The sequence below is a fragment of the Eupeodes corollae genome, chromosome 3, assembly GCF_945859685.1.
Source record: "Eupeodes corollae chromosome 3, idEupCoro1.1, whole genome shotgun sequence".
Classification (NCBI taxonomy): domain Eukaryota; kingdom Metazoa; phylum Arthropoda; class Insecta; order Diptera; family Syrphidae; genus Eupeodes; species Eupeodes corollae.
The window spans coordinates 128,227,176-128,242,047 of record NC_079149.1 but is presented as its reverse complement, the minus strand read 5'-3'; the positions used below and the strand labels follow the sequence as shown (position 1 = coordinate 128,242,047).

The 14,872-nt window shown below is 33.9% G+C and overlaps 2 protein-coding genes across 2 annotated transcripts in view; one reads left to right on the top strand and one right to left on the bottom strand.

Annotated features, from left to right (window-relative positions):
• Positions 1 to 286: 286 nt before the first annotated feature.
• On the bottom strand, positions 287 to 2,031 carry LOC129950985 (guanine nucleotide-binding protein subunit beta-like protein). Its single transcript, XM_056062966.1, has 3 exons — positions 1,841 to 2,031; positions 1,467 to 1,678; positions 287 to 1,053 (listed from the first exon to the last, which is right to left on the bottom strand). Exons 1-3 carry the CDS (start codon positions 1,947 to 1,949, stop codon positions 418 to 420), a joined length of 957 nt encoding a protein of 318 aa, XP_055918941.1. The 5' UTR covers positions 1,950 to 2,031; the 3' UTR covers positions 287 to 417.
• A 5,479-nt stretch (positions 2,032 to 7,510) lies between these two features.
• The window catches only part of LOC129948846 (serine/threonine-protein phosphatase PP2A), a 63,808-nt gene continuing 56,446 nt past the window's right edge, over positions 7,511 to 14,872 (top strand). Inside the window, exon 1 of the mRNA XM_056059951.1 lies at positions 7,511 to 8,667. Within this exon, the coding sequence (XP_055915926.1) occupies positions 8,566 to 8,667 (102 nt within the window). The 5' untranslated portion in view covers positions 7,511 to 8,565. The remainder of the gene's footprint in view (positions 8,668 to 14,872) is intronic.

Here is a 14,872-nt window from a genome sequence, read left to right as displayed (position 1 = left end):
TTTCAATAATTCCGAATGAATTTTTCGACTTGAATACACGTTCGCAATGTAACGTTTCCAAGGGATTAAATTTTTTTCGCCAAAAAACCCACAGTATCGAGCATGTCGATAATAAAAGTTGCGTTCACGTGAACCTAGAAACCACTGATCCAACCTTTCAAGTCTAACAAAGCTATAAATGCATCTCTCCCTCCTTCATCTCCAGATACAACCAAATATTGTACAAATATTTAATCTAAACTTTATTCTAAAACAAAAATAAATTATGCTACAAAAATTAAAACTATTTTATGTTAATTTCTTGTTTTTTATTTGTTTATATAATAAACAAACATCAATGCATATAAAATACGTTTTGAAGGATTGACCATGTCAACTAACTGCAATCTACAACAGTTCCACCACTTTATTTTCTTCTTAGTGAGCGGAGACCGACACTTGCCAGACACGGATGGTGTTGTCTGAGTAACCAGCGAACAAGGTTTGTCCGTCAGTGGACCAGGCCAGAGACAAGCACTGTGGTGGATCGGCCTTGGCGGATGGGGAGACAACCTCTGGGCGGAGTTCCTCGACTGTCTTCTTGCATGCCAAATCCCAGATCTTGATTGATGGACCGTAGGCGACGCACAACCAGTAGCGGTTGGGTGAGAAGCACAGGGCATTGATGATGTCGTTGTGCTCCAAGGTGTACAAGTTCTTGCCGTCATTGAGATCCCACAACAGAGCCTTGGCGTCCTTACCTCCGGATGTGCAGAGGGAACCGTCGGGAGAGACGGTAACGGTGTTCAAGTAGCCGCTGTGTCCGTGGTGGTTGTTCTTCAACTTGCAGTTTGCCAAGTTCCAGACCTTGACGGTACGATCCCAACCGCACGAAACGATGATTGGGTTGGAGTGGTTTGGCGAGAAACGCACGCACGACACCCAGTCGCTGTGTCCATCTTCCTGGATGGTGTACTTGCACTCGGCCAAGGTGTTCCACAACTTGATGGTCTTGTCCCGGGATCCAGAGACAATTTGACGGTTGTCAGCGGAGAAGGCAACTGACAAAACATCCTAAGAGTTCGAAATAAAGAAACACAAGTTAGTACGGTTTTTGGGAATTTCAGATTCTTTAACTCAAAAAGTAGGAAAAGAATGAGAAACAATACAAAAATCTATGAAAACAAATTTAAAGAAACTTACAAATAAGGGCAACCTCTCAACATGGTCTCAAGAGATGGCTACTCTCTGTTAATCGTGTTGAACTTCTGTCCATTTATTTTAAATTAATTCTTCTGCCTCGCATAGGCGCAATAAAATAGTGGTACCCCATTTTTATTTTTAGAGTTATTTAAATGCCACGAAGGGCTTTTGATTTTTGTTTATCCTCAATCTATCCCTGATCTAACCTAAGAGGAGGTACCACTTGTAAATGAGTTCCCTAATCTAGGCCCTGATCAACTTTATATAAGTAGAAAGTCTTTCACCTTGGTGTGGTCTTCGAAACGACGAGTGGTCTTTCCGGCGGCCAAATCCCAGAGACGAAGGGTCTTGTCCCATGAACCGGAAAGGGCATAGTTTCCGTCGGATGACAAGACAACGTCACTGATGAAGTGAGAGTGTCCGTAAAGACGCTTCTGGGGGTAACCATAGTTGTTGTCTTCATCGCGGGTCAATTTCCACACAATCAAGGTCTTGTCTGTAAATCAAGGATAAAGCATATCATAAGTAAAAGAATTTTATTTAGAAAATATAAAAATCCTCAAGGATGTTTGAGATTTTTGTGGATTCTCATCCCTTTCTAGGTTAGGTTAGAATTGGGATAGGACAAAATTGGCACTAGTGAATCGAAAAAACTTACCGCGAGAAGCAGAAATGATGGTGTCGGGATCCTTTGGGTTGGTTGCGATTTGGGTAACCCAGCCATTGTGTCCCAAAAGGGTTCCTCGTAATTGTAATGTCTCAGACATAATTTATTGAATTTACTTTTGCCGGAGCGTTAGCGACACGCGTCAACTCAAGGAAAAAGTTTGACGAAAAAGAAGGAAAAATTTGAAGGGACCGAAGTTGGCTGCAGTTTTTTCTGTTTTGTTTTTCATTTTGTTTCGTTCCGAATTTTAATTGCATTTTTTTTATTTTGGTTGTAAGTTTCTTAATTATGAACAACAGATGGCAGTTTAAAATTATAAGGGCCACTGTACATATCAACTTATGACTTTTTGTTTACATTGTTCACATTACATTCTTTTTTGACATTTAATTAAAAACAAAGCAAGTTTTGACGTCTCATACTTGAGAGAAAAGAAAGAAGACGTAGAATTTGTAAAATGAGTATAATGCAAATACCGTGATTCTTTTGAAATCTTTTTGTTTAATTTTAAATGAAATAGTTATTACATTCTGAAGTAGAGAAATATCATTTACAAGAAAAGTGTTTTAAGAAAATAATAGATTTTAGAGGCATATTAATGTTTAATAGTTGGTTTGAATATGTTAACAAACATAAAACTCAGTTTGATCACTGAAATTTGTGAGTTAAAAATGCTGAAACTTGAATTAAATTCAATTAAGTACATTTAAATAACACTCGCAGCGTTATTTTCTTCATGACGATATTCTCATCAAATGTTTAAACTTTGTCATTAAGTCCTGAAGTCTTTTCCAGTGAATACTCATATTGTTACTACACTGGTCTTTTTCCGACAGTAGCATACGTACTTTTTTTTAAACTGTTTTGCAACTTTCTTCTTTGCTCTTATTAAGATTGTGTTGTGACAAGAGATCATCAGTTCAACTTATCGCCTTTCAATGGATATTCCAGTCAGGATTTCTTCCAGAAGTTATGAACTGGCCTTTTGACATCAGTCACACGGTTTTTACTTTTTAAATTTTCTTCGCAATTTTACCGATTGATCGCATGTAGTTGTTTAATTATGATGACCATAATCATATCGTTTTGTGTGAACAGTGGCTCCTTTTGAGTGACCAATTTTTGTAATAAGTTTTAATAATTTTCTCATGTTATTCGATTGCTGAGTGATGCATTTTCATAAATCACAAACATTTCGCTAAAGTTATAATACTTCATATGCCAACTGAGTTTGACAGATGTCAAATAGCCTTTACCAGCTTGAAGCGGAATTAATTACTATATATGTACACTTTATTGAACAAATGGTATCTAATTTTTAAAAGGGCGGTTGGAATCGTTTAATGTCATTAAGGCTAGGCGCGCACTTGCAACTTTTTCGAAACCAAATAGTTTGATCGTCAGTTGCCCAAACATCGCGCACATAAGCAACTCCAAAAGTAATCAACGAAATAAACCAATACACAGAAAACATTTATTCACTATTTCTATCTCATATACACGAAACAAAATAGTTTCAAATTTGTCCTACTCTTTTGCTTATGAAAGAAAAGAGTAGAAAAAAATTACAAAATTATATAAAATATATTTTTTGTTTTTTGAAATTCAATAAAATTTTCAGGCATGGATTTTTACGAAATGGCACTTATATGCGCGTTTGAATTAAAAAGAAGGAATAAACCTGCAAGCAAAAGGCAATATTATGTTCTCCCGTTAAAGTCACAACGCCTTGTAAAAGGGCAATTTCAAACAATTTATCTAGACCTCCGCTTTTTTCTACTGCGATGAAAATAAAACATCTTTCAATTTTGCTTTACTTATTTATTTTAAGTGATAGAAATATAATAGATCTTTAGTAATTGTATTAGATTTTCTTACTTTACATGAATACTTTTAGGCCAACTGATTACTGAATTACTTATTTCATCAATCACTTGTAAGGCATAATCAAACTGCTCTTAAGCGTATATGTACGTCCTTCCACAATTGGAGTGGCAGGAAACCCAACTCCAACAACCGTTACCTTACGGAAAGTTTGTGTACGACCTACAGCTCTGTTAAATAAAATAATAAAATATATATAATTCACATTTTACAAATAAATAATCAAATAATATTCGACTCAAAGTGAACGCTTGGGATAACTAATATATTTTAGAAGAGAAAAGTTATATATTTTTTTATTATAAAACCAAACATTTAGCAGACCACCAAGAAAAAACAAAAAACAAAATATTTAAACACAATGAATTTGTTTTGGATACGATTGACACCTATTAATAAATCTTTACCTTTGTTCCAGCAATAAAACCACCAGCACTGCCAAAGTTTTTTTTAAATTTTCCCATTAGAATATCAACATCTTTCGGATCGGCGCCATAATAGTCGACAATACCGCGACCATTTGGTCCCATCGCTACCACACTATGCGTCTCATACAAATACAAATAAGGTTTGTATTTCTTTTTCAATACAATAACTTCGGACAATCGAACACTCCAATTTCATAACGGGGACTACCTAAAGCCAAGCCGTCTGTTCTGCAACGCTGTTCAAGCATCTTGTTTCTTTTAAAGTGAACTCAAATGTCCAACCGTAATCCTTGGTAATGCGATCTGCAAATTGGGAAATTCCAGCAACCTCGGACCTTCCGATAGACATACCCTGAATAGAAGCCCACGAAGGCATCGTATAGCGTAACATAGCCCTGGAAAAAAATGGAATTTCAGATTCAGTCTGTCAGTTCGTGAATTACAAATCGATTCAAATCGTCACCTTACCTCTTGATTATTTTTTTAGCTACTTTTGGGGCACACATCAATTGATTGATGTAGCCCAATATCATGAGCAGGTAAAAGCCAAGATATACTAGGAAGGCTGTGTGTAGAGGAACCTTTTCGAATGAAGATTTGCTCCGATTAGGATCATCATAGAATCCTCCTCTTCCTGATACTGCTGCTCCTGTGGTTGCTTTTCCGTTTCAGTGTTGTTTATGTTACTCTTTATTGCATACATTTCCATTTGCAGTCTGGTTGATAGCATTCGACGGCGACAGCGTTGTTTTACTCTTGACATTCCCATTTGTGAGACGCGAATAACCATCGCCTTTCAGTGCATAAATACATTTGACGTTTAAAAAGTAGCAAATTAAATTATGAAAACAAACTTACGAGAAAGATATATTATTCTGCGCGTATGGAAGTATCCTACTAGCCTCGTCACACTTTAAAGAATCATTCGACTGAAATGCACTAATACATGCATACCAAAGAAACTATTTAGTTGCATGTGCGCGCACTTACGTGCATCATAGTAGGATACAGACATTTTTTTATGGGTTTAATCAACTAATAAATTTTCGCAATCAATGTATGAAAGAGAAAACTAGTGAAATTGAGATGTAAGGTGGTACTCTTCCCTCAGAATTTTTTGTGAAAGGAAAACATTGACTCATTTTATTCTCTCTTGCACTTAAAGAAAATTTTTCAACGATTTAGTTGAATGTGCGCGCAGTTACCTAAAATTCCTTGTGACACAAACTAAGGAATTGGTTTGGGTGATCGTTTAGTTTGTGTCAAAACACAAACTCAGCTTGTTCTTAAAGCTCTTCGTTATTTGTTTGTATAAAGTTTAATTTTGTGTTGCTGGTTAGTGGAGGGGAGAGGAGAGTGGATTAGGATAAGTCGATGAGTTAGTAAAACTACCATACCGTGGCAGGAACATCTGGAAAAGGAAAAAGGAACACCAGGAACAAGGGCCTGCTTGCTATGAGGAGTGTCTGCTCGTCGGATGTGGGGGATCTTATTCCCGTACGGACGGACGTTCACCACCTCAAAAGGCACTGTCGGTGTTATTGCAGTGTGGCCATTACCCATCCAACAATACAAATCCTTAGGCCATGTTTGGATTTTCCCAAACACGTTGTCGTTCCAGTGGAAATCATGTCCTTACCATCCTTGAAAATCAGCTACCATCTGCACCCCTAAAAAATTTCTTTAAAAAATCATCGTTTCACTCAGCTGAACCTGAAACAAAGCAAAAAAAATAAACTCTTTCTTTTTTCAACATGGTCGTGAAGTTTTATTTTTAGATTTGAACATTTTCAAATGAACAAAAAAAATCCATGAAAAACAAAATCAAATTAACAAAATATATGAACCAAAAATTAAACAAAAAAAACTAAGAATAAAACAGCAATATCATAATCGAACTCTTTTTCGATCGATTTCGGAATCCCCCCTTTGCTCTTAGATGTCAAAATCCCGATCTCCAAAAAAGCAAAACCTTTGACACTTGCCGGAAAAACATTCGAAAAATCGTATCGTATGAACAACATAACTGGACAAAATATCACCCGATTCACCACATCTCTCAATATTAATATTGCTTACATTTATTAGTGTGGTGAGCAAAAATCACCATTTCTGTATTCATCTTTTTCTATCTTCGAATTCGAACTTCATTCTTCCCCCATTAATACGTACTAAAACTTACAAACAAAATCCGACAGGCAGAGGGTGTGTAAGGTTAAGGGTATAATTACATTGCTTATTTTCAATTTAGAATTGGATGTTTAACTTCGGTTTGTACATAAAACACAAGAATCACCGGTCACATGAACATAAACAAAAAGTACGCATTGAACAAATAAAAAACAAAACAAAATGACACGTGAAAAATTCATTTATTGTACATTGTACATGTCGAAACTCAAGTATTATGTATTACACATCCATCTCTTTGCCTCAAAAATCTCTATCTAGGTCCAAAATTGACATTTGGCCGAAAGGCCGAAATGGTCTATTTCAACTCGAAAAATAATAGTTTTTTGTCTTTTTCAGGATCTTTCTAAAATTTCTATTTGGAGCTCTCATCCATGGATTTCTTCACAACCGGGTATGTATGTTTTGAATTTCCCTCTCAGGGAATGTTCACATATTCTTTTTTCTTTCTTTTAACTAATCTTCTTTTTGCATTCTAGCTCTAGGCAGTTCACCAGGCGTCCACAACATTTGTCACAATTTTCCTTCATTTTTAGAATAAAATATTTTACAATTAAAGGGAGAGTAAGGTCCCACTCCGACAGCAAAAGTTGTTTCAGTGGACGAGTCATTAAAAGTGGATAACAAAATTTCCAATAGCTAAATTTCATGTGTTTCTATTATTGTATTTACTAATGGTAACGTTTCTTAACTAAACTATTTAACTTAAAGTGTCATTTTTTTTATATACTCAACTGTCATTTTTGCTTTCAACCGTCAACTCTGTAATATGTTTAAAATGAGATGGATCAACAGTCCGTTGAGAACTATGGCCTAGTGCCTTACAACTCTAAAACGAGTGTAATAGTTATGTTGTCCGGGATGTGTAAAATGCTTGCTAGCAGAAATTACAATTCTCTCTATAACCAACCTTAACTATCTATAACTGAACCCTAAATTAATGCGAAAAGGACCATTCCAAAATAATAAGTGTAACTCCGGCATTATCTTAACATATCCTCAAACTCGCACTGAACATATTCATTCTTCGACAAATACCAGCTTTTACCATCAATCACCCAGATGTCACTCTCTACTCAACGACACTTTTCAAAGGCAACGCCACTAATATGACGTCACATTCCTTTTTCTTCGGCTAATAAAATTTATTATCGGCCATTTTGTACAAGTGTGCTTGCTGAAGTTCAAACAATTCGTTTATCCGCAATTTCACTCCGCGATTCTACAACAAAGACACAAACATTAATTACTAAAAATAAACTCATTCGACAGCCAGAAAGTCATTCTAATCTATAAAATCACAACCTTCAGCAAGTACCCATTTAAAATAATTGCAAATAATAGAAAAACAAAAACAAACTAACCCTTTTTTAATTCTATAATTCAAAAAAGAAAAATCGAATCGAAACTAATTTTCCGTTCCGTGTTGCGTCGCACTCCCCTCGGCAAGAACCACAACCAACCATAAACCAGAACGAGAAGAGAACCACTTAAACTTAACCAAGGAAAAATCAATCGAAACCGAAAAAAGAAAAACTACCACGATCGCCCGTTGCCGTTGTCGTCGCCCATTTTCCACCAAAACTCGTCAAAAGCAAGACCGATATACAGAAGCAGAACGGAGAAAAAAGAATCCAAAAACCAACTCAACTCAGTTTCAGTGCGTTGCGTGTGTGAACCTGAACGTGAAGTCGATGTGGGAATAATTTCCATAAAAATAAAAATTTTAATCAAAACATAAATTTAATCGTATTAATTATAAATTAACTGTCTTTTGCTTTTTTTCTACTCTATTTCTACTTTGTGTGTTCATTTTTTAAATTAAAATTCTTGAGTTTTCCATTTTGCATTCAACTAAATAAAAAAAGTATTTCAATATTTGCAACTTTTGTGCGAGACGAGAAAAAAAAATAAAAATCGAAAAGGGAAGTTTATTTTATTAATTCCCCCCATTTTTATGACAAAAGAGTGAGACAGCAGGAAAAAGTGTGTTGAGTTGAGATTTAGATTTCACATCCTTGGATCTGTCGTTGTCGCTGTCGTTTTCATCGTTTTCGTTCGTTCGTTGGGTCGGACGTCGGAGAGATTTGGAAGCAAAAAGAAAACGCATTTTCGTGTGTGTTTTACGGGAAATATTTTTTCGCTCGTGCCGGTTAAATAAAATCAGTCAAAATTGAATCGACAAAGATCGACGAGACTTTTTCTTCTACCACCATGGAAGATAAAGCGACCACAAAAGACCTGGATCAATGGATTGAGCAGCTGAACGAATGTAATCAGTTGACAGAGACACAAGTGAAAACTTTGTGTGATAAGGTAAGAACATGGTTATCTATAATAAATGTGTTTGTGTTTTAAATTAGTGTAATTTTGTTGTTTAAAAAAGTTTGTGCGAAAAAATTTCATTTGAAAAAAAAAAAAGAAAAATTCTTGAGTGGTGCTCCAATTTGTCAAAAATTAAACGAAAGAAAATTAAAATGGGGGATGTAGTGGGAATTTCGTTGTTTTTGTATGTTTGTCTCACTCTAGCACATAGGGTGGCATGGGCTTTGGTGAATCATTTCGTTTCTTCAACTTGACTCGTCACCGATTATTAAATGACGAGTAGAGTAAGAAGCAACCAGACTATTATCATGGTGTTGGGTGGATTCGGTTCAATTTGAGTGGAAGTGGATGACGAATAAATTGAAAAAGAATGAAAATATAATCCACTCAATTTTTGATGAGAGATTTTTATATTCGTTTTATCGTTTTTATATTTTCACCACACGAAAAAGTCATGCAAAAAAACGACAACGAATTGATTATGCAAAAATTCAAATAGAAAAATAAGAAAATGATGAACTTTGGAGTTTTGGATTTTCTTAACTGTAAAAATATTTTCTGTGCAATCTTTTGTCTATCGGAATTAATTTGTGGAATTCCCTTTGCCACTCGTTGGAGTGGTGGTGATGGTCAATGAAACGAGTGCTAGTTGTTAGATAGTTGGGCGAATTAATGACAATACCACCAAAACCACAACCTACTCGTTATTCTCTTCTCCATAGAAGGGTGAGACCGGATTTTGAGTTTTATTTTTCTTTCTTTTTAAATAATAAAAAATATACAGTGACGTAAGAAATAAAATTATTAAATTTTGTTTGTTGCTACACACAATTTTATATTTAAAATTTTGCCGAATTTGCCCTAAAATTAAATAAATTAAAAGAAAAAATGAAAAAATTGGATGTTATTGCTTTTGATGGATTTTGAGAGATTTTGTATTCTTTATTTTATTTTTGTAGGCTAATGGCCGGATTTATCAAAACATGTCTGCCATTTTGGTTGGATTTAAATGTGTATTCATGTTTGGGTGGAATATTTTCTTATTCTATTTACTTACCTATGTACCTACCTAGGTGTGTTTTTTTTTGTTTTTGTTGTTGTTAGGTTTTTCTTTTTGATGAAAAGCAATATTCTTTTTTCATCGCATCTATACCTAATTGTCGGTTTTCTGTTTCTAAATTCTGTATACAATATTTTCCGGTACGTAGGTAGTCTAGGTACTTACTTAGGGTTTTGAAAAGTCCGAAATCGATGGTATTTTTTTTTTGTGGATTTCAAAAGATTGTCCACTTTTTAAATCTGAGGAATCGAAAGAACATAACTACATTTTGTTGATTTGCTTTTTATTTAAAAAGAATGTAATGGGTACATAATATGGAAACACAATTTTTCAGCGAAGTAGTTAAAATCGTAACTACATATTTTCCAACTTTAATTTACCCACCTATTCACCTGTTTTGCTTCTTTTCATTTACGAGGATTTATTAGAAAAGGGTGTTGTTTTTTTAAAGTGTGGTTTTTAAGTGGAAATAAAACGCAATTAAATGTTATTTATTGCCGATTTTTATTAAAACTGATTTAAAGCAATTGGACGCCACCGCTTGAGTTGGGTTTTTTATTCTTCAATGGAGTGGGCAAAGCACCTATTGTTGGGCGCGATGGCGGATGGATCTTTTCGGGGTTTTTCAATACTGCTTCACAGAGGCAATTTGGCTGAAACTACCGACTCTGCTGGGCGAAACATTATTTTTCTAATAAATTTGCATGATTTTGAAAATTTAGAAGAAAGTCTATTTAAACCAAAATAATCTTAAGTAAACTGACAGCTGTCGAAAAGAGCAACTCCAAAAAAGTATTGCCAGATTGCAAAACACAAGTTTAAATAAAAGACCCGTTCATAAATTGTAGTCAGAGATTTCGAAAAAATTGAAATAGTTTGGTTCAAAAAAAATGAGAAAGTTCTATAAATGTAAATGTATTTATGTTTTGCAAAATGGGAGTTTTTTAAAGTCTTGGTGCATTTTGTTAAGCTTCAAGGGTGTCAAATAGCAATGAGTTTTTGGAGACATTTTGTAATTGCAAGGATAGTTCAAAAGTGCTTTTTCTCATTGTTTTTTTTTCGATAACTAATTAAAGTTTATTCTCAGATTTCTGACTGCAAAAGTGATTAATTTTATGAAAAATTTTGTTGGTATTTTTGATAAAATGGAAATCTCTGAGATTTTAGAATTTTAAACTGACCAATTTTTAAAATCTCGGAGACTTCCATATTCTCGGAAATAGTTGTAAAATTTCAAATTTAATTTCTTGTTTTTCCTGTCAAAACTCTGGATAGAATTTTTTAGATTCAATTTCTTATTTTTTATCAAAAAATTCAAAAAAGAAAAAAACCTTCAAAGTGTTAGTTTGACTATTTAGCCTAGTACGCAGCTGAAGTTAAACGATTTTTTTTCGGCGGCCTCCAAGTGCAGAGCAAAATGAAAACGAAAACCATAGCGGAAAAATATTTGTGGAGAGTTCTGTCAGCTGTCAAAAACAATTTCCTATCTCCTGGGATTCTCACTGTAATGTCTCGCCTTGATCTGAAATGCCAAGATCGGCCTCAAAACCCGACTTCCTCTTGTTCCTGTTAGTGACGTGGGAGCGCATGCTATCACGTTAGGAACGTCACATTGCACTGCAATCTTCAACTGAAATAAAAAAAAGCTTACATACGGAATTCTATTTATTAACATTTTATTATTTACCTGTTTTTTTTTTCTTCATTTCTATAGCTATATTACTCCAGAGGCTCGCAACGGCTGAATTGTCTTTGTGAAGCCTATGCTCTAACTTCCAAATAGCTTCACTGGTTTTGACCAACGGGGCCAGTTTCTTTTTGTCTTCCGGAGAGAAATCATTTTTTTTTCGGCTTATTTTTTGGAAGTTGATGTTCACTGCTTGTCTTCATCACTTCTTGCACATCACCAATAACATCCTGAGTTTCCGATTCAGAAACGCAATGTTGGAAACCATTAGCAAAATCCATTTTATTAAATTTTAAATCAAAGGTAAATCCAAATAAAAACACCGAAAGTCACGAATAAACATTTTTTTTCAATTTCAATTTGTAAACAATTTTGTTCAATAAATAAATTAAACGTCAAAATTTCGCAAGCAATTAATATGCCGGGCAATTAAATGGACAACGAAAAGAGTGAATAATTGTACTTAAAAATCTAGTACAGCTATCCACTAAAATGACACATTTCGTTGTTCAGCAGCGTACTGAAAAACGAAAAGCACAGCGAAATTTTTCGTTTATGATTTCGTCATGTCATTTTTGTATGGGAAATTTCGTTTCGCATCAGCAGCGTACTAGGCTTTTAGGTGAAAACGAACTGTGAATTTTGTTTAGGTATATTTCACTTTCCTATCCTGTCAATACATACGAATTGGTAAATTCTTAGAAATCTTGAAAATATAAACTGGTAAACTTACCTAATATGTCAACAAATGTTATCATTGTTTAATGAATTGGCGCTGGTTTCATACGAAAAAATAACTCGGTAGGTAAACGTCTTAGAAATATAGGTGAAGGTTCTCCAATAATAGGTTTCATTTAAAATAATGTCAGCTGTCAACTTTTGACAATCGACAAGCAAAAGTAAAAACTACGCCATTACTGAAAATGGTATGATACACGCTTCAGTAATAAATGTTTTCTTACGATTGGTCATCCGAGATGTTGTGAAGAAATACCAAGGTAGACTTATTTGTTTGGATCCTCGTGAAAGATATAATATATGCAATGCTGCCAATTTGCAATTTGGTCACAGAACATTTCATAAAAAGAAAATGGTGCTACAACCATAGCAATGACCAACATTTTTAATGGCATATTTTCCTCTTTACAATGAAATAAATGTAGTAGGTACCCGTGGCATGATGGTTAGTGCGTTGGACTGTTATGCCAGAGGTCTTTGGTTCGATCACTGCCTATGCCATCTAAAGTCTTTTAACGGGTACTGCCTCTTGCGAGGAATTTACAAATTCTCCAAGAGTAACTCTTGTCATGAAAAAAGTATTATCTCAAATTAACCGTTCGGGCATACAAACTGTAGGTCCCCTCCATTACTGACAACATTACTCGCACACAGGAATGGTTGAGAGTTGTAAGCCACTAGGCCCTAGTTCTCAACGGACTGTTGCGCCATCATTTAATTTATTTTTAATGAAATAAATATTCTATTTTCTTTTAATATTAAGTTAAAACCCCTGATTTAAAAACCCTGTATAGTTATTATCAAAAATAAAAACAATCTAGATGCACATAATAGTTTGCAAGAAATAATTAACAATAATTGAGTACAAAGTCTATAACCCATTGTCTTGATCTAAGATCAGCTAATCTTTTAATTTCCTTTTATTTCTGTCATAAAAATTGAAGTTCAACTTTTGTTAGATAGCATTTTTCTATCTGCTTGTATTCATCTAAACATAAAACTAAATTTACATAGTCATTTAATCAGTGTTGCATTTTTCTTAGCAAACACACGTGAATGTATTTGGTTGCTATAACTTTAATTGTTTCAGTTTGTGCTTTTGTATTTTTGATTTATGTACATTCATTGATTTAAATTAATTTCACTGGCGCTCAATGAATCATGATTGTTGTGACTAATAAAATTGATCGAATAAATCTTCTTACCTATTAACCAATATATGTACATATACACATGTAGGTTATAGGCATTCATTTCAATTCTACTTGTTAGTCATTTTCTTTTTTTGATTAAAAAAAATTAATTTAATAATTCTAAGAGTTCTGTTTATATTTTTTCTCTTAAGACAAAAACATTGGTACATTTCAAATCTTTCTTAATGTTTTGTTGAGTTAAGTTGCCAGGCTCTTCCAGTAGCTTAATTGCGTAAGTGTGAAGCTTAGAATATCCTACTGAAAAAAGGGTATAAAAGGGAACTTGGCTGTTCATCTTGCTTTCGATGGACTTTAAAGTCTCTGACTTCCTCAAAATTGAAGTGATCTGAAAAGTATTGACGTACAATCTTTTACCATTCTATTGAATACAGAAATAGAATAATACACATTTCCTTAAGTTATGGAATTAGTCATTGGTTGTTTCAAGACATCATTCCCATGTTTTACAACACGTATTGATGGTTGTGGTTAAACCAAGGTTCTCAAGTGCACCTTTATTTTATTTTGTAAGAAATATGAGATGCCTATTAACGTCTGAAGTTATTTTTAGAAGCTTCAAAATTTAGATTGATACCTATTGGAATTGAATTAGTGTTAAGAGATAAGTCTACCTACCAAAACAGTGTAAACCAAACATAGTTATTGTATTCAAATATTAAAGTACATATCTTAGTGTACTGCAAAATTTTCAGTAATTTTACTTATGTTTATAGGTACAACATATGTTTCGGAAACTATGTTAGAAAATCCAATTCATAAAATAAAAACCCATACAAAAACTCATAACTTAAGTTGCCATTAAATACATCACATGAAAGATTCTAAACAGTTCATCTGGATATCATCTGGTTTTTATTAAAACAAAGTACCTACATCAATTTTTACACCAAGTTTTTGTTTAATACCAACATAGGTAGGTACATACAGTGCAATGTTATTCCGTTGAAAACTAAAATTAAAATATATAAAACAGCTTCCCGGAAAATGCTACAAACATTTCTATTTGCTTTTCTCCCTTTTAGCTGTCTTAAGTGTCTGCCTTAGTAGTGTAGTTGTAGTGCTGTGCTAGAATGTTGTTTTCATAGGTAAAGAGAGCCGTTGGTTTGCCATTTTTCTATTCTATTAATAGAATTATTTGTTTTTATTCTTTTTTTTTCTTTATACATTCATTCGTCGGCCTTTCAATAGTTATTTGTAAACATAACCGCAATAAAATAGCTGAATAATGTTAGATTTTATTTCTTTCTTTTTTTTGTTGTTGTTTGAAACATAGAACAAAAGTGTATCTAATTCAGCTATGTTCTAATGGTACATAGCAGAGGTATATTATGTATATTTTTCGACAGCTTCAATGCAACAATAATTTCCGTTTCTAAATATATATAATAGAAGGTACCTAGGTAGCCAACATTTGCATTGTATGTACACAAAGGAGTGATATCCTGTGGCTATGGAGGAAAAATATGTGAAGAACACGACTTAAAAGCAAACAAAAAT

What these genes read in the sequence shown, in the direction of transcription:
- LOC129950985 (XM_056062966.1), bottom strand. Translation starts at nt 1,949, where the DNA reads ATGTCTGAGACATTACAATTACGAGGAACCCTTTTGGGACACAATGGC. An exon ending in CATCATTTCTGCTTCTCGCG is followed by an intron (nt 1,679 to 1,840) that starts GTAAGTTTTTTC and finishes CTTGATTTACAG; the next exon opens with ACAAGACCTTGATTGTGTGG. An exon ending in GTTTCGAAGACCACACCAAG is followed by an intron (nt 1,054 to 1,466) that starts GTGAAAGACTTT and finishes TCGAACTCTTAG; the next exon opens with GATGTTTTGTCAGTTGCCTT.